Source organism: Vombatus ursinus, unplaced genomic scaffold, assembly GCF_900497805.2.
Source record: "Vombatus ursinus unplaced genomic scaffold, bare-nosed wombat genome assembly UNPS02014789.1, whole genome shotgun sequence".
Taxonomy (NCBI): Eukaryota; Metazoa; Chordata; class Mammalia; order Diprotodontia; family Vombatidae; genus Vombatus; species Vombatus ursinus.
The window spans coordinates 22,313,077-22,337,891 of NW_020954567.1; the positions used below are offsets into that span (position 1 = coordinate 22,313,077).

Consider the following 24,815-nt stretch of genomic DNA (forward strand, 5'->3'; position numbering starts at 1 on the left):
CTCAAGCATGTAAGATTGTCTAAGTTACAGATCAGTTTCTGATTTCCCTCGGTGGAGAGCTTTTCCAGACTGGTATTTCCTTACATTGATGAAATCATAGGCCCTGACCTTTCCATACCTTTTCCCACCTCAAAAGGAAAGAAAAAAAGTCAAAGTGAATGCTAAGGGGACTCAGAGAAAAGGAGTAATTGGACTAGAGTGGAAGTAAAGGTTAGGAAGGTCAAAAGTCAAGGGAGGATGTCTCACATGAGAAAGTGAACTACAGCATTTAGCTATGAGAAGCATATGATGTTTCCTGATTTCTTCCTTCTCTTCCTTTGTATTTTACAGAGGATATCCTACAGTGTACTTCCCCTATCCTCAAAGAAATTTCTCTCATGCGCCGTGTTCCTTTAGCAATGTTGATACAGGCCCAGAACCAAGTCCTGAAATACCTAGAAGAAAAATGGTAAGTAGCATGGGCTGAAGAGATGCATCACATAACATTTATTGGTGTCGTTAAGTCATAAGGTCATAGAATCTGTTCCCATTGCCAAGTTATACCTCATCGTCTTATCCCAGGTCCTTCCTTGTCCATTTGTCTTGGTACCAGTCTCTACAGGCATTTCTCAGAGGATTAAAGTGGCCACAGAATGTGCAGACCGGATCCTAGATTTCTAGACACTTATCACAGACCTTGAGATAGTTTAGCAAAGACAATAGAACAATCTAGGGTAAAGATAGGGGCATGTCCTGATGAATGAATGGCTGTATTTATTTATTTATACACACACCCACACATACACATACACACATAAACACACACACACATGGATATATACTTATAGAGTTTATACCCTTAGAATATGCTCACACCCTGATTGAGGCCATTTCAAGACAAAAAGACTTGGAGAGGGCACAGGCGGATAAGACATGTCTAATTAATAAGCATTTATTAAGCACTTACTTTATGCCAGGCAATGGTGCTAAGTGATACAAATACAAAAGCAAGATCATCACTGCCCTCAAGAAATTTCCTAAAAAAGAATCTCTCTCTCTCTCTGTATAATATACTGTATGTGTGTGTCTGTATATGTGTGTGTGTGTGTGTGTGTGAGAGAGAGAGACGGTCAGGTTATAGATATATATATATATATATATATGTATGTATATATATGTATGCATATGTGTGTGTGTATGTGTGTGTGTGTATGTATATGTATATGTGAGAGGTGGTGAGGGAGGGATGTTTTAATTAGGGAAATAACAGAGGTGGTGGTTATAGGAATTGATTGATCTCTCTTTTTATCAGTGCTGAGGAAAGAGAGTCCTAATCAGAACACCAAAATAGGAACATAAAGGGAAAATGATGATCATGAACCCAAGCCACCACATTTGTGCTATCCTGTCACATCATCTCCTTGGTGACTTCTTTCCTCTCCTTGACCTGTTAGTGATACTGTAAAGGGTAGTCTTGGATAAACCAGAAATGATTGTGGCATCTCTCCCACTTAAATACACCAGCAGCACACAGCCTCAGGATGAAGCCCAAGTGACATTATATTCTTCTAGGAACAGACTCCTTGCTCTCCTTCTTCTCCCTTGTTTCAGTGGCAATACTTTCTCTGCTGTGCTAATGCCTTTATTCTCAAATCACAGGGAGATATTGTACCATCCTAAGATAAACAACAGCTTAGATATCAAACTAGACTTTCTCTTCAGAGTCATCAGTATTGCTAAGCTAGGTACAAGATCTCTCCCCTCAATACCTTCTACTTACCTCATCTCAAAGGCCCAGGCCGTGTTATGTTCTGGTTAGGAAGTCTCAAAACTATGGGAATATAAAACATAGATTTGTTGTGCAAAGTGACCTCATTCTGAGGCATCAGGCCACATGGAATATCTCTCTGAACAACACTACTAGAGGTAAGGAAGTGACATTCATCCCAGGATTGTATGCACATTTACATTACATCCTAAACACCCAACATGTGACTTTTTGACCAAATGTGACTCATCTGACTCCAGGGAGTTGTCAACCTCAATATTTTACTCTCCAGTTTAAAAAAATCTAATTACTTATCACACATGAAGTAAACAGCCAGTGGCGTCTAATCACGTGAAATTTCTGATTATGTGGCTGAACTCTAGACGATGAGCGGGTCCACCTGATCCATCGTGAAAGTATATTCACTTTCATGAAACTGATAAAATTGAAATTCATTCACCTTTAATACATCGGGATTACTGATAACATAGCCAACTATTTTTAAAAAAGAAAACAACCATCGACAATCCAGTATCATACCATTGTACCTTTAGTTCCATCAACCAACCAACAAATTTTTATTCCATTCCTGCTCTGTGCCAGGTGTGATGATGCTATATGCTGGGGTTACAGAGACTAGAATGAAACTGTCCCCTGCCCTCAAACCTACAGACCAGTAGGGAGAGACAGCTTAAAGATATGAAGATACAGATAAAATTGGTACTATGTGATGGGGAAGGGAAACCATAGAGGGTGATGAGGGATCAGGAAAGACTTCATGGAGAACGTGGTCCTTGAGCTGAGCCTTGAAGGAAGCTAGAAATGTGAAGAGGCAAAGGGGAGGAGGGAGTGCCTTCCAGGCACGGGAGACAGCCTGTGCAAAGGCGCTAAGTGCAAGCTGACATGTTAGGCATAAGGAACAGTAAGGAGGCCGGTTAGCCTGGACGGCGGTGTGCATGGAAGGGAATATAGCGTGTAATAAGTTTGGAAATGTGGGCTAGAACTAAGTTGTGAAGGGCTTGAAATGTCAAAAAGAGGATTTTACATTACAAATAAGCAAGCTTTCGTAGTTAGTCCTCTCTTGCATCTATATCAGCTGTCCAAGAATGGTATTTCTCAAGACTTTAGACACAGCCAGCCTATCAGCTCATGAAAGCTGCCTCTTCTCCTATGCCATTCTCCCACACACGCTTTGATTAAGATTCTTAATTTAAGAGTAAAACAAGAAAGCAGAGATGGAGAAAAGCAAGGCTTAAAGGGACGAGATAACTGGTAAATACACCTAAGGCCACTGCTGCCTCAATATTCAGGAGTTACTCTGACATCTTATCTGGATGCTGGTTGGTGTTTGACAAGTGTGTTTTTCCAAATACGTTTAATACCCTCTGTCTCTCGCTGGCAGGTTCAAAACTTACCAAGATATGTTCCCGCCTCGTCTTCAAATTCAAATTTCAGACCCTGAGATACGACAAAGGCAACTAAAAAGGGAAACAAAGATGATTCGCTTACAGCTCAAGAAGGTCAGTGAACAAGATGCAAAATTAGGCCTCGTCTCAACCTCAGCGCATCCAGCTGTTCTCTAGAATCCCATAGGGAAGGCGCCTCTGAAGATAAGAATTGGGCTGCGAAGACACACGATATGTTCAAAGGAACAGTCTGCCCTGATTATGCCAAATGTAGGGTGGTAGATCCTCTGAGTGACCACTGGGCAATCTATGCCAGAGCGGGTTATATGTGTAGATTTATTAGGGTTTGGTTGGTTAATTGGGTTGTGTAAGGGAGTTTACTCACAAGAGGCCAGAGTAATGGCGGAGTAATTTCAGGTCAGGTATTATATAGGAACAACAAAGAAGGCATTGTGCCAGGGACGGCCCAGGGTCGTGTGCAAATGTCCCCATGAGACAGAGCTTCTTTTGCTGTGCGAGGTAGTTTACATTAACTGTAAGACTTGAGGTCACGTTTTCAGGCTCTGGCTCCCACCATCCACAGATGCGTGGATCCCAAACCCTAAAGAAGTCGGTGGGCCCAATGACAGGCCATTCCTTTTCCCTGCCCCTCTCCTCTTTCCCTCACTGCCTGGCTGTATAATCTTGGCCAAGTCACTTTATCTCCACAAGACCTGATTTTTACCACCCGTAAAATGGGGGTGAGAGGTGAGAGGGGCAAGAAAAGACACGACCACTAATATCCCCCTCAGATATTCTGTGATTTCTATGCTCATTTCCTTCCCACTTTCTGCTCCCACTCTCCTAGGCTAGCAGGTTCTGCAGCAGGCCGCCTGCGCTCACAACTCTTCCGTATCTCTCTCTTTCTACAGACAAAAGCATGGATCTACTTGATTGCCATCATCAAGAGCTTCTGCAAATTTCAAAGGGAAATGAAGAAACCAGAAGGCCGCCTCCATTTTGAGGAATTTCTACTTAAGGAAATGAATAATTCTAAGGAAAGTAAGTGTCACTGCCCTTCAGAAATCCTCTGGTTGCTATGGTGACCACCGTGCTCTGCTTAGAGGACCAGAGAGGTAGCCGCAGAGCTTAGTATCAGTCTTCTTTTAAGTATCATAGAATTTGGAGGTGAAAGGGACCTCAGAGGTTACATAGTTCAACGTTTACAAGTTTTACAGGTGAGGAAATTGAGGCCCAGAGACATTAAGTGCCTTGCCCAGGGTCAAAGAGGTAAGAAGAAGCAGAGTTAGGATTCCAGTCTGGGTCTCCAAAGTCAATGAGTACTCCTGGCATCATAGCACACCAAGCCTGTGACTTCCTAGGAAACAAGAGGTGCCCTAGTTCTGCTGGGGAGAAAGCTGTCAGACAGATCTGCCTAAATGTTCACCCATGTCACTCTGCTGATAACAGTTTTGGGTATGTGGCAAGAAGGTTCTCAGCATTGTTCTCCAAATTAAAAAGTCAGAGAAGAAAAAGGAACAAATTAGGGAGCTCCAGGAGCGTTTTCTTTTCCAGTCTTCCAAACAGCAGAATTCCTTTTCTTCTCCAGCACCCTCCAGAAGCCCAGTCTGTGTTTCTACTGTAGAACTCAGAATTCTGGAACAAGGCTCAACCTTCAAACATGGCTTCTGGAAAGCAGCAAAATCATAAACCTCCAGAGCCATATAACATCTCTTCAGGTCCCTATAGCCTACCATGTGATTCCTACTTCTTAATCTGTAAAACTTGAATCATTTCTTCCAGATTACATTCATTCATTCATTCATTCATCAAGCACATACACTATTTATGTGCAATGTGCAAATGACAAAAATTCTAGATAAAATGAAGCAACCCCCTGCCCTCAAGGAGCTTATACTCTTCTGGGAGAAAGCACAATGTACAGAGATAAGTAAATACATGTTGTTGTGGATCAGAAAAGGCTCTGGACTTGGAATACATTAAGTTGCAAATTCAAATCTTGCCTTCTAGTTACTACAAGAAAGTCAGTTTTCTCATCTGCAAAATGGGAATAATAATTCCTGTAGTACCTACTCCACAAGACCATTGTGGGGACAGTGAGAGGATGTCTGGAAAGTACTTTCCAAACCTTATAGCACTATAAAAATGTCAGCTCTTATTGAGGAGAGGATGAGGCTTGGGACAACCTTTTGGGGTAAAAAATATCCAAAATAAACAACTCTGCCATCCCTTAATCATGCTTTTCTCCTTTCTTACTATCTAATTTCCTACTTGCATTTCCTGCTATACTCTATTCAATAATAATAACAGTAATAATAATAGTATTTATAGGGCATTTTAAGCTTTACAAAGCACATTACAAATATTATCTCACTCTCAACAACCCTAGGAGGTAGATGCTACTATTATTCCCCATTTTACAGATTAGGAAACTGAATCAAACAAAGATCAAGATATTGCCCAGGGCCACACATCTAGTGAGTGTCTTGAGACAGGATTCGAACTCTGGTCTTCCTGAGGACAAGCACTCTATCCACTACACTACCTAGTTGCCAGGAAGTCACATGTCTCATGCACAGGACAGATTGTCTTCTTGTAACTTTAATAGAAGAATTAGCACAGCTAATTACATTTTTAAAAAGTTTTATTGATGCTTTGTGTGTGTGCGTGTGTGTGTGTGTTTTAAAATTAGACATATACTCTCTTGTCACAAAGAAAACAGTGAAACAAAATCAACACAGTGACTTGATGTGACAGCATATGCCACCCTCATCATCCTCTATTTTGATCTCTATTGAAAGGAGGGGTGGTATATTTTCCTCATCTGTCCTCTAAACCCTTATCATGATCATTGTCTTTAATCTGAGTTTAGCTACCTCTAAGGAGGTGTGTAACATATATATATATATATAATTATTAAGTAATGTTATATATATGATATATTATTATTATTAATTCTATATTATATGTGTGCTTATTAATAACAAATTATGTAATTATTTTTATTATAGTCATAGTGTCAGAGGCAGTGTGGTTTAGTGAGCAAGAATGTTGGACTTTAAATCAGGAAGATCTGGATCCAAATCCTGACTATTGCTTGTTGGCTATGTGACCATGGGTAAATCACATAATCTTTTGAGACTTTAGTTTCCTCATCTACAAAATGGAAATAACAATACCTCTAGTACCCACCTCATGAGGTTGTTAGGAGGATCCAGTGAAATAATGTGTGTAAAATACTCTCAAACTTTAAATCAATGTCAATCATTCTTCTTCTCAATTACATGCTGGTGGCTCTAGCTTCAGCTAAATATTCATGATTCATATACAATCTGAGGAGAGAGAAGTTGTGGGGTAGAGTGTAGTTGTGTCATTAATCCAAAGACTTACCCTGGGCTGACTAACTTGTCAGCTATTTGTGTCCAAAGGGTTAAATCCTGAGCCTGAAAGAGTGGCTACCCAATAGACCCAAGTTCTGGGTCCTCTATAGTAGTGGTGTCAAACTCAGGTAGAAATGGGGACCAGCAAACCATTCATAAGGATCCCTGTTGGTCACATATTGATTGAGAAAACCACTATCTATGTTTTATGGTATTTTTTATTTATTTTATGAAATATTTCCCAATTACATTTGGACTGGTTCAGTCCTGACTGAGGAGTGCTGTGAGCTACATAGTGTTTGACATCTTCAATCTAGAGTTTCTCCCTTGACTTTAGATGCTTACTATGGACTCCAGGCTCATGAAAGCCTTGGGCAAAGAGATGTTAACTCCGCTCTCTCTTTCTCTCTCTCTCTCTCTCTCTCTCTCTCTCTCTCTCTCTCTCTCTCTCTCTCTCTTTCTCTATCTGTGTGTGTGTGTGTGTGTGTGTGTGTGTGTATGTGTCTTTGTCTTTCAGATATAGTTGCATCAGGGTCATTCAGATATACAACCACAACCACAACCACAAGCACCTGTGTCCTCCAAAAGTCGGGCTTAGATATTGACATGGAAGATTTTGTACTTGTAAAGCGCCGTATATTTGGCCATAAGATAATCATCATCAACTTTCTGGTCAATGACTTAAGTTATTTTATTGAAATAGAAAAGTAAGTTGACACCACTCCCTTCTTTCTTCTTGCACTCCCTCATTACTTTACCTCATTACTCATACCTTTCCTCCGGGCCAGGGTTTTCCTAGACCTAGGCAAAATGGGTTGACTTTCTATATGGTAGAATTTAGAGGATTGCCAGATTGGCCCTTTGCTCAAAAACATCTCCCTCAGTACCCAATATACCTCCTGACGTTTTCATTATTAGAGATTCATTCTTTGGGATTTAAAGGCTTTTCAACCTTCAAGAGTATGCTTTTGTTGTTGTTGAATCATTTCAGTTGTGTCTGACTCTCCATGACCCCATTTGGGATTTTCTTGGCAGATACTGGAGTGGTTTGCCATTTCCTTCTCCAGCTCATTTTACACATGGGAAAACTCTTGACAAATTTTCTAGGGATACAATGTACTAAGGAAGAATATTTAGGGAATACTTCCCTGTCAAGTGTGACAATACAAAACTATTGTTAGCCAGAGCGCATAGTGCATAAACTGAACTTGGAGTCAAAAAGTCCTAAGTTTGTATCCTACTTCAGATATGTACTATCAATGTGACTTTTTGAGCTTATCTTAGCCAAGGTTTCCACATCTATAAACGGGAATAATAATAGCACCCATCTCCCAGTGTCATTGTGAAGATCAAATGAGATAATATATTAAAGCACTTTGTAAAACTTAAAGTGAAATGTTTATCATCATCATCATCATCATCATTATTATTCTGCTATGAGACATAGGTGATTATAGCTAGAGTTAGAAGGCATCTAGTCCAATCTTCTAGAGCAGCTAGGTGGTTCAGTGGATAGAGAACTGAACCTGGAGTCAAGAAGACCTGAGTTCAAATCTGGCCTCAGACACTTAGAAACTGTGTGACCCTGGGCAAGTCACTTAGCCCTATGTGCCCCTGTTTCCTCATTTATAAAATGAGCTGGAGAAGGAAATGGCAAACTACTCCTGTTTTTTTGCCTAGAAAACCACAAATGGGGTCACAAAGGATCAGACATGACTGAAAAACAACTGAACAACAAGTTCAATCTTCGCATGTTATGGTTGAAGATACTGAAATCCAGAGAGAGAAATTACTTGGTCAAGGTCATACAGCTAATAAGTGGGAAAAGCTTGAACTTAAGCGTAGATATTCTGATTCCAAGTTGAGTTTTCTTTCCACCATACCTTAATGCAAGAGACTACCTGTATAAACCTTGGAAAAGTCAATAAATACTTCAAACCACCACTATTTTTGCACCATAGAACATAAAAGCTGTCATTGATCTTCTGGTCCAAACCCTTCATCCAAGAGGAGGGCTGGGAAGGCCCTCCTAAACCCAAAAAGTGTCCCTTCCCACTGTTCATTGTTGCATAAAAATTCATTGAACAGAGAACCCCACCTTCCACTCCACTGTTATAAAGTGTAGAATTCAAATGCCCCCAGAAAAGGTAACATTTTGACTTAAAGCTAACTCACAGCAAGTTAGAAATGATATTTGAGGAATGGTAGATCCCTCTAGGGGAAGAGATTTTGGTATGGGAGAGAAGAAGAAAGCAAAAGGATGTGGAGCTTCTGGAGGGGTGGGTGAGGATGAAACTGAAGGTGGACAGAAGGACACAGAAAAGGGGAGACTCAGACTCTTGACGATGAACTGTCCTGACTTCCCAATTTTGCTAACAGTTAATCCAAAGGAGAGAGTTCATATTTAGGCCAAAATAAAAAGCTTGGGCCTGGTGCCTTCTGCCTCCAGTAACCCAACTTTCTCTTTCTTGATATCCCACTCAACACTATTTCAGATTCAATGACCTGGTTGCTTCAGCCTTAGTACTGCAAGTTAACAAGATCTTCAATGAAAATGATGTTGCACTGATGAAAGCCAAAGCAAATATTATCTACAAGCTCTTCCTTGCGTCTGAAATTCCTCCCAAACTACGGGTAAGAAGGGACCTAAGCTCAACTCTGATCTGGTTGGCTTCCAGTCTCAAAACTTCTGATGGCAGAAAAGAAAGAGGCACTAGAGGAAGGAGAGTAGCACTTTCTTCCTTAGGAGTGGACATCAGACTATGACTCACCCAGCAGTGACATAAATTTCCTTTCCTTTGGGTAGGTGAATATTTCTGAAAACATGAAGGACGCTGTCCACAATGCAGTTACAGATGGGCACCTGGATCGCGCCACCTTCTATGGATCTCTCATGACAATTTTCCCTATTATTATGTACTTCTGGAAAAAGTAAGTATCTCCTTCAGTGCCATAAAGCTGGAATGGAGCCAAATTTAACTACCTTGTTTTAGAGATGGGAAAAGTGAGGACAAGAGAGAAGAGACTTGTGTAAGGTCACAAGTCAAGTCAGAGACAGAATCAAGACTTTTTGTTTTGTTTTGTTTTGTTTTGTTTTTTTCTTAGGATGGTTATAAGCCAGGCAATCTTCATTATCTTTTTTGTTTTTGATAAGTGTTTTATCTCTTTTTTAGGCCTCCTTTTCAGATGTTCCTATCTTATACCTGGAGCAGCTAGGTGGCACCATAGTGCATAGAGTAACAGGTCTCAAGTCAGGAAGACTCATCTTCCTGAGTTCAAATCTGGCTTCGGGCACTTACTAGCTAGGTGACCCTGGGCAAGTCATTTAACTCTGTTTGCCTCAGTTTCCTCATCTATAAATTGAGCTGCAGAAGGAAGTGGCAAACCACTCCAGTATCTTTGCTAAGAAAACTTCAAATGGGATGACAGAGTCAGACACAACTGAAATGACTGAACAACAACAAAAAAAAAATCTTACATTTGAAGAAATTTCTTTACCTTTCATCCCATTCTCTTTATGCTTGTCATTGCCCTATTCTAAACACTGACAAATAAGTAAATGAGAGAGACAAAGAGAGAGAGAGAGAGACAGAGAGAGAGAGAGACAGAGAGAGTATGGGCTAGTGATCATGGCCCTACACTATAAGTAAGGAGGTGTGATTTTTTTTGCCCCAGTTTGAATGAATGAAAAAGCAGTCATTAAGCACTTATGATGTTTCAAGTGATAGGCTAAGTGCTGGAGATACAAAATGGAAAACTGAGACAGTTTATCTTTCAAGGAATTCAGACTCTACTTGGGGCAGATAACACATAAAAGAAAATTCAGCTTCAGGGCAGATGTCAAGGCCCAGGCGTCCTTAAGCTTCAACAGTAGATTAAATGACAATTGACAGGACATAGAGGCAAATCAGATAGTAAGATCTGAAGAAAGGAAAGAAACAAGCATTAATTAATTTACTACTGTATGTCACACACTGTACTAAGCATTTTACAACTATCATCTCACTTGATCCTCAAAATAACCGTAGAAGGTAGGTGCTATTATTATCATGTCCATTTTGCATTTGAAGAAATTGAGGTAGACAGAAGTTAAGTGATTTACCCAGAGTCACATAGCTAGTGCCAGGCCAGGTTTCAACTCAAGTCTTCTCAACTCCAGACCCAATGCTCTATCCACTGCACCATCCAGCTAAAAAACCTTAGGACGCAGTGGTCAGTCAAAGAGTAAGGATTCGTGGCCCTCCATCTCACTGAAAGAAATAGAATTGATGACTTCTTATTCAAGCCTGTGAACAGTTAAATAGTACATGTGAATTCTCAGGAAGCCTAGGTGAGGGGAAAGGGGGCAACATATTTGTCGGAACAAGCTCATTAACATCTCTAAATTTCATTTTCTTCTACTATAGGATAAATGAGGATAGCAATATTTTTCTCAAAACAGAAATAGTATCAAGCACTTCTAAAAATATGATTGTTTATAGTTTGCCTTTTTCTTTTGAGAAATACTCCTTTATTATTGTCTTGTCTGAGAGACTTGCACTCTTACTTTTAAAAATTTACCTAAAGCAAAATAGATTCTTCTCCAGTCCCTCATTTTCACCCTCTGAATCTTTGTTTTCAAGTATGTGTTCTTCCACCTCTCTTCTTTACAAAGAAGAAGTAGAAGGAGAAAGAGAAACTTTTTGATCAATATTAGTAATCTGTCATTAAAAAGGTCTATTCCTACTCTTGCCTCCTCTGTCTTCAAGGTGAGACCTTCATCTCTAATTCTTAGACTTTTTAATCTTCTTTTTATGACCAGTCCTCAAAGTTAAAGTTTGTTTTGTTTGTGACTACTCCCTGCTTCAATCTGCTCCTCTTCTTAATGTCCCCTTTCATTTTCCTGTGCCCATCTTTATCTCTATTGAGTTAAATTGATATTTCTATACCAAACTCTGTGTGTTAGCCTGGTTCAGATAATAGTGAAGAACGGATGACTACTGTCCTTTTGGAAAATCATAGTCCAAGATTTTCTCTGTTTTGTTATAGTTGCTGCCAAGTCTTGTGCAGTCTTGAATTGTAATTCCTTGATACTTGAACTTTGTCTTTTTGGATGTTTCTGGTATTTTTTCTTTGACGTGGAAGCTCTGGGTTTTGACTGTGACATTTCTGTACACTTTCAGTTTGGGGTTTCTTTCAGGAGATGAACAAAGGACTCTCCTGATTTTTCACTTCTTGAAATATGTTCCTCAGGAAGTTTTTGTTTGTTTGTTTCTTTGTTTGATTGTGGGTCGAACGAGATAGCAAATGTAAAGTATCTTAGAAAACTTAAAGGGCTTTTTAAATTCCATCCATCTATCTATCTTTATTACTATTATTAGCCATTATTATCATGGTTTATAGGGAATCTAATGATTCTTAACTTCTCTTTCCTTGACTTGTTTTCCAAGTCATTTTTTATAGTAAATATCTTATATTTTCTTTTTTTGAAATAATAAGCTATATAATATAATAATAATAATAGCTATATTTTACATAGTGCTTTAAGATTCACAGAGTGATTCACAAATGTTTAGTCAAACATTTTCTCTTGCCTTGTGGAGCCATTGAATTCTTTTTGTTCTGTTTTATTTAATTTTTTTGATGTCTCTACTACTTCAGTAAGGTTCCACTTCTGTTCTAAACTATTATTCTGCTTTTACTTTTTTTCTTTCTGAGCTTTCATTTCATGCCTAATTTCATCTTTTATTTCTTACTTCATTTTCCAGGTACTTTTGTAGACCTTGTGCCCAAATCATTTTTCCCCTCTGAGGTTCACCTTATACTTGTGAGATTATTCTCTTCTTCTGGATTTATCTCTGAGGCTTCTCTTAACCCATAATATTTCTTTATTGTGTTTTGTCTTTTCTTCTTTTTTGATATTTTCAGGCTTAGCTCTTGGTTTGGGATTTTGAACACAGGTCAGTCCACTCCAGATAGGGGTCAGCTCTGTTTGACCCTTCAACTGCTGATGCATATTCAGTTTGGGTGGCTGAATTTAGATCCTACTCTCTAACTCAATTTCAAGATTCTGTCTGAGTCTCCTGATAGTCTACTGTAGGTTCTGGCTTCAGGAAATTAAACTGATTCTCTATCATTTTATAATCAATTCTATTCTGTAATTGATCCATTTCTGTATTACTGCCCCATTTTGAATGATTATTCAAGCAACATTTCTTTGTCTTTTTGTCTATGAGCTAAGTTTAAAAGTTCATCCTTCTCCTCTGAGTTAAGTTAAAGTCATAATTAAAGAGAAAAACTGTTATCTGCTACTCCTGCAGTTCCTGAGAAAATTCTAGGACATCTGTTTGCTATCTTTAAAGGCCTACGGGCTGGCCTAGTATATTTCCACAAGATATATTATCCATCCTTGCATGTCCTCGTCCAATTAAGGAGGGTCTTCTTCTTAGGAGCCAGGCAGTCTACTATCCCTGGTCCACTAACAACTTCCTCAAGATGCTGATGGGTCCCACAAATCAATCAAGCATTTCTTAATGACAGAAACAGATGGTTGCTAGCCCCATGTAGATGCTAGCCCACTTTCTTTGATGTAACCAATTATGTTGTCCTCACTCCCATGAAGCTGTCAGCCCTATAACCTTTCACGTTGTCTTCCCCATCTACCCACTTCTGTTCTTTGTTCTATGTTTATGAAAAGGAGCTGTGCATCCTACTCTGGGTCATTGACCTAACTGAGGTAGCCACTGGACCCACTTTATTAACAGATTCATACCCTGCTAATAAACTGATAAAGCTCAGAACTCTGTACTCCAATTTACCTTTATTAAACCCTATTAGACAATTAGGGGCTATCTAGGATTAGGGGAGAAAAGTTGGTCCCCAAAATAGCTTCTCAAGGGAACCCCCCTTTCTTTGAGCCCTCCCTAGTAAAGTTTTTTCAACTGAAGTGAGGTTTCTCTTAGAGAATTAAAGCAAAAACCTGATTCTCCTCTTGACCTCAGATTCCCAAGCAATTCCTTCTGAGCTTAAGGTAAGCGCTGTGTTGGGAAAAGCTGCAACTTTTTGTCTGTTTATGTCTGTCTTTGGGATGCTATTTATGTTCACTGTGAGCATTTAGAAATAATTGGCAATGTAAAGACCCAGAAAAATCCTTGTAGGTACTTCTAAAACTGTGGGGAACTTTTTGATTCTCCAAAAGAAGCCCTTAGGTCAAAGCAAGTGAAGGTCTAAAGCAGGGCTGCACAGTATATGGCCTGTGAGATTTCAGGCAACCATGAAAATGTAGAGGATGTGAAAGAAAGTAAAGATGTGATGAGTGCTTTGTCTGTGCCCAGCCTAACCCACCTTCCACTAGTCACTACTGAGCCCATCATGTAACGTGGTGGGTGGATTGCCACTTTGGCTCTCTCCTTTTTGTCACGTGACTCACAGCAACCAACCCATCTGCAGTCTGTCTCTACTCTGAGAGGAGTGAATCGTATCTTTTTTTTAATATTAATTTATTTTGATTTATCAACAATCACTTCCATATGCTTTTGAGTTTAAAATTTTTCTCCCCCTTCCTCCCCACCACCCTCCCCAAGATGGCACACAATCTAATATAGGCTATACATTTACATTCGTATTAAATATATTTTCACATTAGTGATCTTGTAAGTAAAAATTAAAACCAATGGGAGGAACCATCAGAAAGAGGAAACAAAACTCAACAGAAGAGAAAAAAAATAGCAATTCAACTTCCATAGTTCTTTCTTTGGATGTGGATAGCATTTTCCATCACAAGGCCTCTGGAGATGTCTTAGATCCTTGTATTGCTGGAAAGGGTTAAGTTTATCAATATTAGTCATCACACTACATGGCTGTTATTGTGTACAACGTTCTTTCAGTTCTGCTCACTTCACTCAGCATCAGACCATAACAAGTCTTTCCAGGTTTTTCTGAAGTCAGCCTGTTCATCATTTCTTATAGCACAATAGTATTCCATCACATTCATATACCACAACTTGCTCAGCCATTCCCTAATTGATGGGTATCCTCTCAATTTCCAATTCTTTGCCACCACAAAAAGAGCTACTATGAATATTTTTGTACATGTGGGTCCTTTTCCCATTTGTATGATTTTTTGGGGATATAGCCCTAGAAGTGCTATTGCTAGGTCAAAAGGTATACACATTTTGATAGCCCTTTCGGCATAGTTCCAAATTGCTCTCCAAAATGGCTAGATCATTTCACAACTATACTAACAATGCATTAGTTTTCCAATTTTCCCACATCTTCTCCAACAATTATCATTTTCGTGTTTTGTCATGTTGGCCAAACTGATGGGTGTGATGTGGTACCTCAGAGTTGTTTTGATTTGCATTTCTCTAATCAATAGTGATTTAGAGCATTTTTTCATATGACTAGAGATGGCTTTAATTTCTTCACCTGAGAACTGTCTGTTCCTATCCTTTGACCAACAAAATGGGAATGATTTGTATTCTTATAAATTTGACTTAATTCTCTATATATTTTAGAAATGAGGCCCTTATCAGAGAGACTGATTGTAAAAATTCTTTCCCAATTTTCTACCTTCCTTCTAATCTTAGTTGCATTGGCTTTATTTGGGCAAAAACGTTTCAATTTAATGTAATCAAAATTATCCATTTTGCTTTTTGTAATGTTCTCTATCTCCTGTTTGGTCATGAATTCTTCTGTTCTCCATAGATCTGATAGGTAAACTATTCCTTGCCCTCCCAGTTTGAATCATATCTTTTCACGGTGTTTTTGGTCGTTACTAAATGTAAAAACAGTAAGAAAACCTGAAAAAAATGTATTAAAACTTATACTGCTTAGCAAAGTAATTTTTTAAAACATTAATATAAATTTCATGATAACAATCTTAAGTAATAAGTATAATTAATTGATATTCATTGACATTTCTCTTTTTAAAAATATAGCTTATTTGCAAAATAGTTTAATCATTAATTATACCTTTACTTGGAAAGTAAACCACTAAAAACTTATCTGCAGCCAGAAGAAATTTAGCCTTTTTAATTTTTTTTTTCTTTTTTTAAGGCAATTGGGGTTAAGTGACTTGCCCAGGGACACACAGCTAGTACGTGTCAAGTACCTGAGGCTGTATTTGAACTCAGGTCTTCCTGACTCTAAGGCTGGAGCTCTATCCACTGCGCCACCTAGCTGCCCCCAGCCTTTTTAATTTTGGCCCCAATCTATTGCCAAGTTGTGTGGGTCTGGTTTCAGGTCTTGGTTTTTAAAGTCTTGAAGAATTTCTCTTTCTTCAAGGAAAGCTCTCGGTTCTTATAAGCCAGGAGAAATTGGAGGAGAAAGGCAATCAACATATAGAGAGAAAAGTCACAGAATCAGCCTGACAAGTGACCTTTTAAGACACACTAATTTCTTAGGAGCTTCATGACTTTGTGTGGGTCTCTGTGTATCATAGCACGGTCTCTGGAGACATCTAGGGACCAAAGTGAAAATGGCAATGATGCACTTGATTACAAAGATTTTTTTTTCTAGTTTCAATACCAGTGTTTAGTGTTTGTTACAATCCCTCGTTTTTAATCACCGCAAGTATAAAAAGATGGTCTCCTTGTTCTGTCCTAAATACCATCCCTTCATTTAGCTCATAAACTGGGTCCCCGATAAAAAGACTGAAACTATTGGCAGTCGCACCTATGCTGGAGGATATGGCACTGTGAACTCAGACACAGAAATCAAGAGTCACTAAAGGAAACCTGAGTCCTCCCAGAGGGAATATATTCATAACAAAAGCACCAATGAGCCTTTACTTAGCCATTCACTGGCTACCCATTCTGCCACTGTGGTTGGTAACTTGATTGCAAGAGCTACCAATTGAAATGCCATGAACTGTTAGAGGGACCCCGTTAGGGATTCCTGAGCCTTTCTTAAATCTATAAACCAAGGACCAGACCTGTGACTAGGCTACCGCTTGGGGAGGAACTCTTGGGAAAAGTATTAAATTCTTAGTGAGGAGCTCTTCTTAGTGAGGAGATTATCTCTATTAGTCATTCAAAAAGCCAAGTTAAAAAAAAAATTGGACCAGTAAAAAATCTTTTTAACTTCTCCAGACTGGTACCTTACGTCACAAGAAAAAAGACAAAACTCAGCCCTTAAAGGAGAAGCAGACTTTTACTAAAGTGTCAAATTAACAATGAGAAGTCTTCATATTCATTGTTTTAATTGGGCCTCCTGGGAGATGCTCCACAAAAGTCTATCAGTCCCAAGTCTATTTATCTGTATTTCTCTGTGTGTAATTGTTTCTTTCAAATTTCTTTTTGGTCACATCTGAAAAATTATTTAGGATTATGGGAGCAAAAAATTCTAAAGCTAGCATGAGAAAAGGGAAAAAGTGGAGCACTTCCAGTAGAGCCAGGAATGACCAAAACAAAAACAAAAACAAAATTATGGAATTAGATTAGTTAATATTTGGTTTTAAAGAACAAGAAATTTAGCTGATGAATTATTTTGGTCTCAATTTGGTCATAAGTTAAAAGATTTAAGGCTAGCCATAGCAGATAAACAAAGTTTGATGGAATACTGGTGTTCCTTGGGGCAAATTAAATGATCCTCTACTTAGTGACAAACCTAGGCCATCAGAGGACATCAGTCCGACGGTGCCCTCCTTCTGCTCTGCCCTTCCTGATTCTTTGCTCGCTCCTGTTCCTTTACAACATTCTATTACTCTCTCTGTGCCTTCCCTGCCCACCAAGATTCCCCCATCCTCTTCCTCCTACTCCTTCCCTCACCGCTATTCCTTCTTCCTCCCCAGTTCCTGCTCCACTGCCTTCTGCGTCTTCCTCTTCCTCTCCTCCCAAACTGGTGAAAGATTCAATCACTTCTGGTACTGAGGAAAAGCCTACCGGTGTTTTCCTTCTTTAGGAAAGGCTTATTCACACCCATCTGGGTCACTTGGTGGTTAGGAGAGGCCATGAGCCTTTCTGTCCTGCTGACCTCTCCACTTGGAGAAGGAGCACCCATAAATTTAATGAGGACCCTGCAACCATGATCACCCAATTTAAAGCAATTTTTAGAGGTTACAAAACTACTTGGAGCGATGTTATTGATTTGATGATGACATTATTTTCTGTTGGGAAAAGACAGGCTATTATAGAAATAACAAATTAGTTGATTCCTGGAGGTAGCCCTGTGGGTCTTCTCAATTGGCTTTTATAGGACCCAGAAGCTAAGGAGTTCCTACTTCTGGGTATGGAGGCCTGAACAATTAGACCAGAAAACTGGAATAATTGCAGGATACATTACAGGGAGAGAAAGAGACCCTAACTCTTTTTTGCATAGATTGTGCAAAAGTGCTCAGCAGTATGCTGGATGAGACTCAATCATCCTGCAACCACGTATCATTTGCACACACTTTATTAATCAATCGCTGCCTGAGACACAAAAGTATTTCCATAAGAGATATCCTGGATGGCACAGAATCACCACAGAACAGATTAAGAGCCTTGCCTTCCATGTTTATGAAGGAAAAGAGGAAAAGGAAAGACAGGAAAAAGAAAAAACTGCAGAAGAAGAACAGACTTTGCCCTGTTCTTGCCTCCAGTCCACACCATTCTTGTCCTGCAGAGGCTGTCTTTGAGGCCCCTGTACAGACTGCTCTGGAAGCTACTGGACAGGCCATTAAAGAGGCTGTTATACAAGCTGTTTCAGAAGCTGTATCTAAATCTCCGGAATTGTGTGAGTGTTTTTTACTATAGGAGGAAGGGCCGCATTGCTCAAAACTGCCATAAGAAACAAAGACCTCCAAAGTGGGGGAAACTAAAAAGGAATGACTGTAGAGGTTCCCAGGGCAAGTATAATGCCTGAAGGTGCAGGGTTGGAGGGGAAGGGACGGAGGGTCCCCTGAGGATTCTTTTGTTTTCCCCAGACTGGGTGATCTGGTCCCCATTGCTCCCAGCCCATTCCCCTCCCCACAATAATGAACACCATCTTGTCCTTAAAGCTGGTGGCACACTAGATGTTTGTCTGCTGGAAACCGAGGCCTTTAGTTCAGTCCTGATGAATAGACTTGGCTCCAACTGTACCTCCACTGGCTCTTTGAGTGTTGTTGGGGTCTCAAGGAAGCTCCAGAACATTCCAAGGCTGTCCTATCATACAGTGACTATGGGTCCCCTTTCTGCGGAGCATTCCTTTCTCCTTCTGCCTTAATCCCCCACAAACCTGCTGGTTCAAGAGCTCCTATGCAAATGTAGGGCTACTATTTCCTGTTCCCCCAATGGTACTCTGTCCCTATAGCTACCTGAGGATTTTCTTTCCTTATTCAGGGTTCTCATTCAGAATGACCAAAAGGCAGTCGGGAGCACTTCTAGAATCCTCTCTGACATCGCTGACTCCCTCTGGGCCTTCACATCTTCAGGCCTGAAGTCTGCTGTCCCTGTTACTAACAAAACCATAAAGAGACCCCGCCACCACCACTACCACCACCACCATCCATCTCCCAGGATCTTTCATCTAGGGAAGCTATTTCTGCATTTCACCTGTCATTGACTCTTTGAAAGATCAGAGTATTATTATACCTCGCAGTTCCCTTTGCAATACGCCAGTCCTCCCTGTTAAGAAACCTAAGCCAATCCCAGATGAAAAGCCTCTTTATCACTTTGTTCAAGATTTGGGCGCAATTAATGCTTGTCATAAACTACCCTGCTAACCTCATTTCCTCAATTCCTTGTGAGGCTCTCTACTTTACTGTGATAGATCTTTGTTCAGCATTTTTTTAGCATCTGCCTCCAACCAGACTTTCAGTAATTGTTTGCCTTCACCTGGAAAAATTCACAGTGGACATGGACCCAACTATACCAAGGTTATGTAGAAAGCCTGACTTCAGTCTCTCAAATTGTGCAGCAAGATTTAGCTTCTATCACTTTTTAAGATGCCCCTCAGTCTAGGATATTGATGACCTACTCCTAAGTGCTCCAGATACTGACATCTGCCAGGTGGTATCAAGGACCATTCCAGCTGCTGCTGACCACCCCAACAGCAATCAAGATCAGAGAAAAAGGATTCATGGATTCATCATTCACATGTGAAATCTGCCCCTTGTGCCAACACCAAACTTGCCCCTTGCACCAATACAAAACCTGCCCCTTGTGCCAATATCATTTATGTTTTCACATCATATTAGTTTCATTACTAATATCAACCATCTTTCCCTTTCTAAGAAGTAAAAATAATGATACTAACAGGGAAATATATAAATCCATAGGGCAATGGATCAGTTGTTGTTTTTTAATTTCCTTATCATTTGTATTAAGCCTTATAATCTCTTGTATAATAATGTGAAGGGCAGCTAAGACAGGGCCAAACCCCCCACTCTCCTCTATGCACATCCTTTTAATGTTGCTACTACTTCATGTTGCCCGGTCCCAATGAGTGTGTAGCCCAATGAGTGGAGGAGGCCTCAGCTGTTGTGATAACAGTGTCTGCTGCTTCCCTAAGTTCCCCCAAAGTCCTTTCAGACCTAGACCTTCCCTGCTATCTTCCAGAGTTATAACTACAATGTCTCCCACCCCCCCACCCCCCACCAACCAGCTATTAATAATAGAGGAGGAATTGTCTGATGGCAGAAAAGTATCGGTCAACCCAATGAATGAATATTTTCCTGGGAAAACTACACAAGCTCACAATCCATGAGAATTCTTCTGTTTCAGGTTTTACCACTGCTACTATTCCTGCAACATCTGTGGCAGAGAGTCTCCATTATTTTTTAAACACCTGGTTACAATTGAAAAGTTGATTGCTTTTTTTTCCTTAAAAGTTGTTTTGGCTATTGCATTGTTCCCTTTTATACTTATGCTCAAACCTCCCCCTGTTGCCTAGTTGTGATTTCAGCAGTGTTACCCATAGCCTTCTCCTCTCCAGTTCACTCTTCTCATGAAGAATGGGTAACAAACAATACTATTATTGGCATCCACAATCAGGCAGGGCATGTTCTATACCATACTAGAGCTATGGGGCCCCATGGTTGCTGGGTTTGTCTCCATGTCCACCAATACAATCCTGACTCATGGGTAGTTGTTCCTGTCCAACTTCATGAGGCCATGCCATAGTTAATAATCGAAGAGAATAGTAACTTTATATCATCTTTTGTAGAGCCATTCACACCTTTTGACTTCACCAGCTGCAAAGTTAACAGTAACAATCGGAATATAAGTGTTTGGGACTGTCCAGTGCAGATTGCAATTAAATCTCTTAATCATCCCCAGACCCAAGCAAAATTTCGTATAACCTTAAGCCATCAGACCACTGTGAGTGTTAAGACCAGGATACCATCACTTTCCATCAAGCTGACATTACCAACTTTCCCTCTTTGTATTAACTTTGTATTAAGTTCTAGATAACAATAGATACTGATGTGGGAGATAAGATAGACTGCATTCTTACTATCTCTAAGTATAATAAAGCCCATTCATTAATTTGAGCTAAAACCCACCTCTTTAAAAGTAAAGATGACCCCCCCACCCCACCCCGGCCTAGAAACCTTTTTTTTTTTTTTAAATAATCCTTACAGTAAGAAGACAACCTTTGAGGGCAAATCAGAAGTAATCCCAGAGTCGTCATGGAGATTAGTAACCTCATTTTTTTTTTATTTGCTCTGGCCTGGCTTTTTCTTCTCTTCCCCCACGATGGTACAGGACATGCAGAATCACCCACCTGGTCTCACCAGTATTAGTTTTAACTACGCCATAGGTTTAATAGAGAAAGAAACCACCAGAAACTTGGGAGCACACACATGGCAAAAGAGCCATAGGTATAAGAGAATATCCCAATTTTGCGGCAGAATTTAGTCACATTCAGAGGGGTGTTTTTTGGTGTATATTTGCTTCTTTGGAGATTTCTAGAGTCACACATTCAATTAGAAACCTTTCTGCCAGGGTTGAGAAATTAGTCCAAACCTCAGCCATTGATAACACCACTAGTGCGCTCCTCTCCTTCCAGATGGAAATCAATTCCCTAGCAGAGGTGGTCATGCAAAATCATCTGGTATTACACATTATCACTGCTTTCCAGGGAGAAGACTGAGCTGTTGTTAATCAATCATGCTGCTCCTATATCAATAAGACAGAAGTTGTCTCAAACATTCATGATCTCCAGTGGATCATGTCCAAGACTCAGTGAGTTACAAGAGAAACCCATGTAACAAATGATGGTCGTGATAACTGGTGCAATTCCTCTTCCCAGTTTACTTGGCTCCAGGGGACTGGCCTGTTAGCCACCCTTGGTAAATGGGTCCTTCTTCTTGTTATTCTTCTAAGCTTTGCCTCAGTTTCTGTATTACAGCGTGTTCCAGTCTTTCATCAAAAGGGAGACTCATGGTAGTACATGTTAATGATAACAAGTATGTTAAAAATCTTACAGAATTAGCTTTTAGATAGGTGATCCATGGGAGTCCTCTCTCCCATTGATCAAAGGGGGAAATTGAAGAAATTAAATTGATTCTATATCATTTTATGATCAATTCTATTCTGTAATTGATCCATTTCTGTATTACTGCCCCATTTTGAATGATTGTTGAAGCCACATTTCTTATGTCTCTTGGTCAATGAGCTAAATTTAAAAGTTCAGCCTTCTCCTCTGAATTCATTTAAAGTTATAATTAAAGGTAAAAACTGTTATCCACTATTCCTGTAGTTCCTGGGAAAATTCCAGGACATGTTTGTTGACCTAGTGTATTTCCAGATGATATATTATATATCTCTCCACGTCCTTGTACAATTAAAGAGGTTCTTATCTCCCGCTTACTAGCCAGGCAGTCCACTGAGAACATCCTCAGGATGCTGATAGGTCTCATAAATCAATTAAACCTTCCTTAATGACAGAAACAGGTGGTTGCTAGTCCCATGTGGGTGCTAGCCCATTTTCTTTGATATAACCAATCATGTTGTCCCCACCCCCATGATGCTGTCATCCCTATAACCTTTCACATTGTTTTCCCCACCTACACAGTTCTGTCCTTTGTTCTATATTTATAAAAAGGAGCTATGATTTCTCCTCTGTCATTGCCTAACTGAAGTAGCTACTTGACCTACTTTGTTAACAGGTTCATGCCCTGCTAATAAACTGATAAAGCTCAGAACTCTGTACCTCAATTTACCTTTATTAAATCCTATCAAGACAGGCCTCAGTTGTATTCTCCTCCTCAATTCTTAGCTGGAAGTTGGTTCCATCACTTGCTGTGGCCTTGCCAGGCCCTACTTGGATTCTAGAGATGATGTCATCACACCTCCTACATAGCCTTCCAGGAGATAGTGACCAGGTGCTGGATTGACACTGTCTTCGGCTTTTGTTCTCAGGGCTCCTCAAATTGCAAAGTCTTAATGCACAGTGATCTATGGGGGGGGGGCGGGGTAATTCTGTCCCTGATTCTGTTCTATCAGACCAGAGTTGACACCTGATGCCTCTACTTTCCCCAGCTCTGCCAGCTGAGTTTGGCTTTCCTGGCGAAACTCCTCTTTCTACTATCACTGGTTTCCCTGGTGAGGCCCCTCTGTCTATTCCTATCAGTGTCTTACTGTCTTTTTGTGTAATTTGGGCCTGGAGGGAGGAGCTTACTTCTGATCCTTTTCAGTTTTATCACTTATCTTTCTTGGGTCCTTTTGGATATGAATTAGGGTTTATGTGAGAGAGCTGGGCTTTTCAATGACCTTTTCTACTGTAATTTTAACTGGAAGTCTGTGTTCTTTTGAAAAACAAATGGGACAGTTCTTTGAATACATACATACATAAATATATATATATGTATACACATATACATATTTCAATTTGAATATATATATTTTATATATATACACTTGCATTATTATTAATATATTTGAGCTTGCCAAATGTTTGTCTCCTCAAAAACAATTCAAAAAATGCATTAGAAAAATACAATTCTTTACAAAACTTCCTCAGCTTGACAAAGCTTTTGGGGGGAGGTTAGTGGCTGCATGTGATAGTAATAGTAATTATACATATTTACTTTTCTTTTTCTCCCTTGTCCTGTACTGTTCACACCTCTTAGTATCTTTGTGGCATTTCTGCTACACTGCAGCATTAACAATTCATTTTCTTTATCACAACTCTGAGAAGTACAAAGCCCAAGTACTAGGATACCAGTTTTACAGGTAAGGAAACTGACCTAGGGTCGAACAACTTGTAAGAGAAAGAGCTAGTATTTAAACTCTTGCTCTCCTGAGTTTAAGACCAAAACTCAGAAACACAGAATTTTCCAAGTGGAAGAGACCTCAGTTGCCCCATCGTACAACCCATCTACAAAGGAATTCCTAATCTAACATTCCAAACAAGCAGTCATTGAGCCTGTGTTTGAAACCTTCCAATGAGGGGAGAACCATTAGCTCTCCAGTGTGCCCATTCTACTTTGGAACAGCTCTGGTTGTTAGGAAGGGTTTTGTTTGATTTTTGCTGACATCAAGCCTACATCTGGCCCTTTGCAAATTTCAAACAGTATAATGTGTTGCAGATGCTAAATCTAGTTCCATTTTTAGCTTTTTTTTTTTACAGGAACAAAAGAGAAATCAAAGAAGTTTGTTTTTGTCTGTGAATGCTCACTTGAAAATCAATTCACTATTAAGGAATGAGAAACAGAGCAATGGTATAGTAGATATATTGGAGATCCAAAATAAATTGAAAAAAGCTGAGAAGGGAGAAAAAGAAGAAACTTGGAGGATTTAAAGATATTTAGAAAATTAACTAGAAGAAAAGACCAGCTTTCAAAACTTAACCTAGTCTGAGGCCTAAGTGACAAATTTGGGGATAAGGTTCAGTTCCAGATCCATGGTTTCAGTTCCAGATCCATGGTTTCATCAGTGTAGGAATGACTATAGGTCAGCAATTCTTCCTTAGCAACTCCTCTATAACTTAGTTGAATAGAATTAACTGGGACAATTTGAGGTTAAATGGCTTCCCCATGATCACACAGCTGTTAATTATCAAAGGCATGACTTTGAATACAGGCCTTTTTAATCCCAGGGGCATTCCAGATTTCCAGATTTCCACTTACAGATTCCATCATTATGTTTTAAGCCCCACAACATTCTGTGGCAAGTTAGTTCAGAAAATTCTTCGTTAGAGATTACAAGGCTAGTGCCTTGGAGACTGGCTATTTACACCTAGATTCTATTCTTTTTTCTATCATTTGTTCTTTGACACATGCATTAGTTAGGATTTAATTATTAAGTTTCCATTTAGGTCTGTCTTTTGTTTGTGTTCCCTGAATTGGTCTTTCTTTCTTTCTTTCTTTCTTTCTTTCTTTCTTTCTTTCTTTCT

At 39.6% G+C, this 24,815-nt stretch overlaps 1 protein-coding gene across 1 annotated transcript in view; it reads left to right on the forward strand.

Annotated features, from left to right (window-relative positions):
- The window catches only part of RGSL1 (regulator of G protein signaling like 1), a 74,633-nt gene that overhangs the window by 38,640 nt on the left and 11,178 nt on the right, over positions 1–24,815 (forward strand). Inside the window, exons 12-17 of the mRNA XM_027868421.1 lie at positions 331–448; positions 3,150–3,267; positions 4,065–4,194; positions 7,051–7,240; positions 9,029–9,167; positions 9,340–9,464. Coding sequence (XP_027724222.1) covers positions 331–448; positions 3,150–3,267; positions 4,065–4,194; positions 7,051–7,240; positions 9,029–9,167; positions 9,340–9,464 — 820 coding nt within the window. The remainder of the gene's footprint in view (positions 1–330; positions 449–3,149; positions 3,268–4,064; positions 4,195–7,050; positions 7,241–9,028; positions 9,168–9,339; positions 9,465–24,815) is intronic.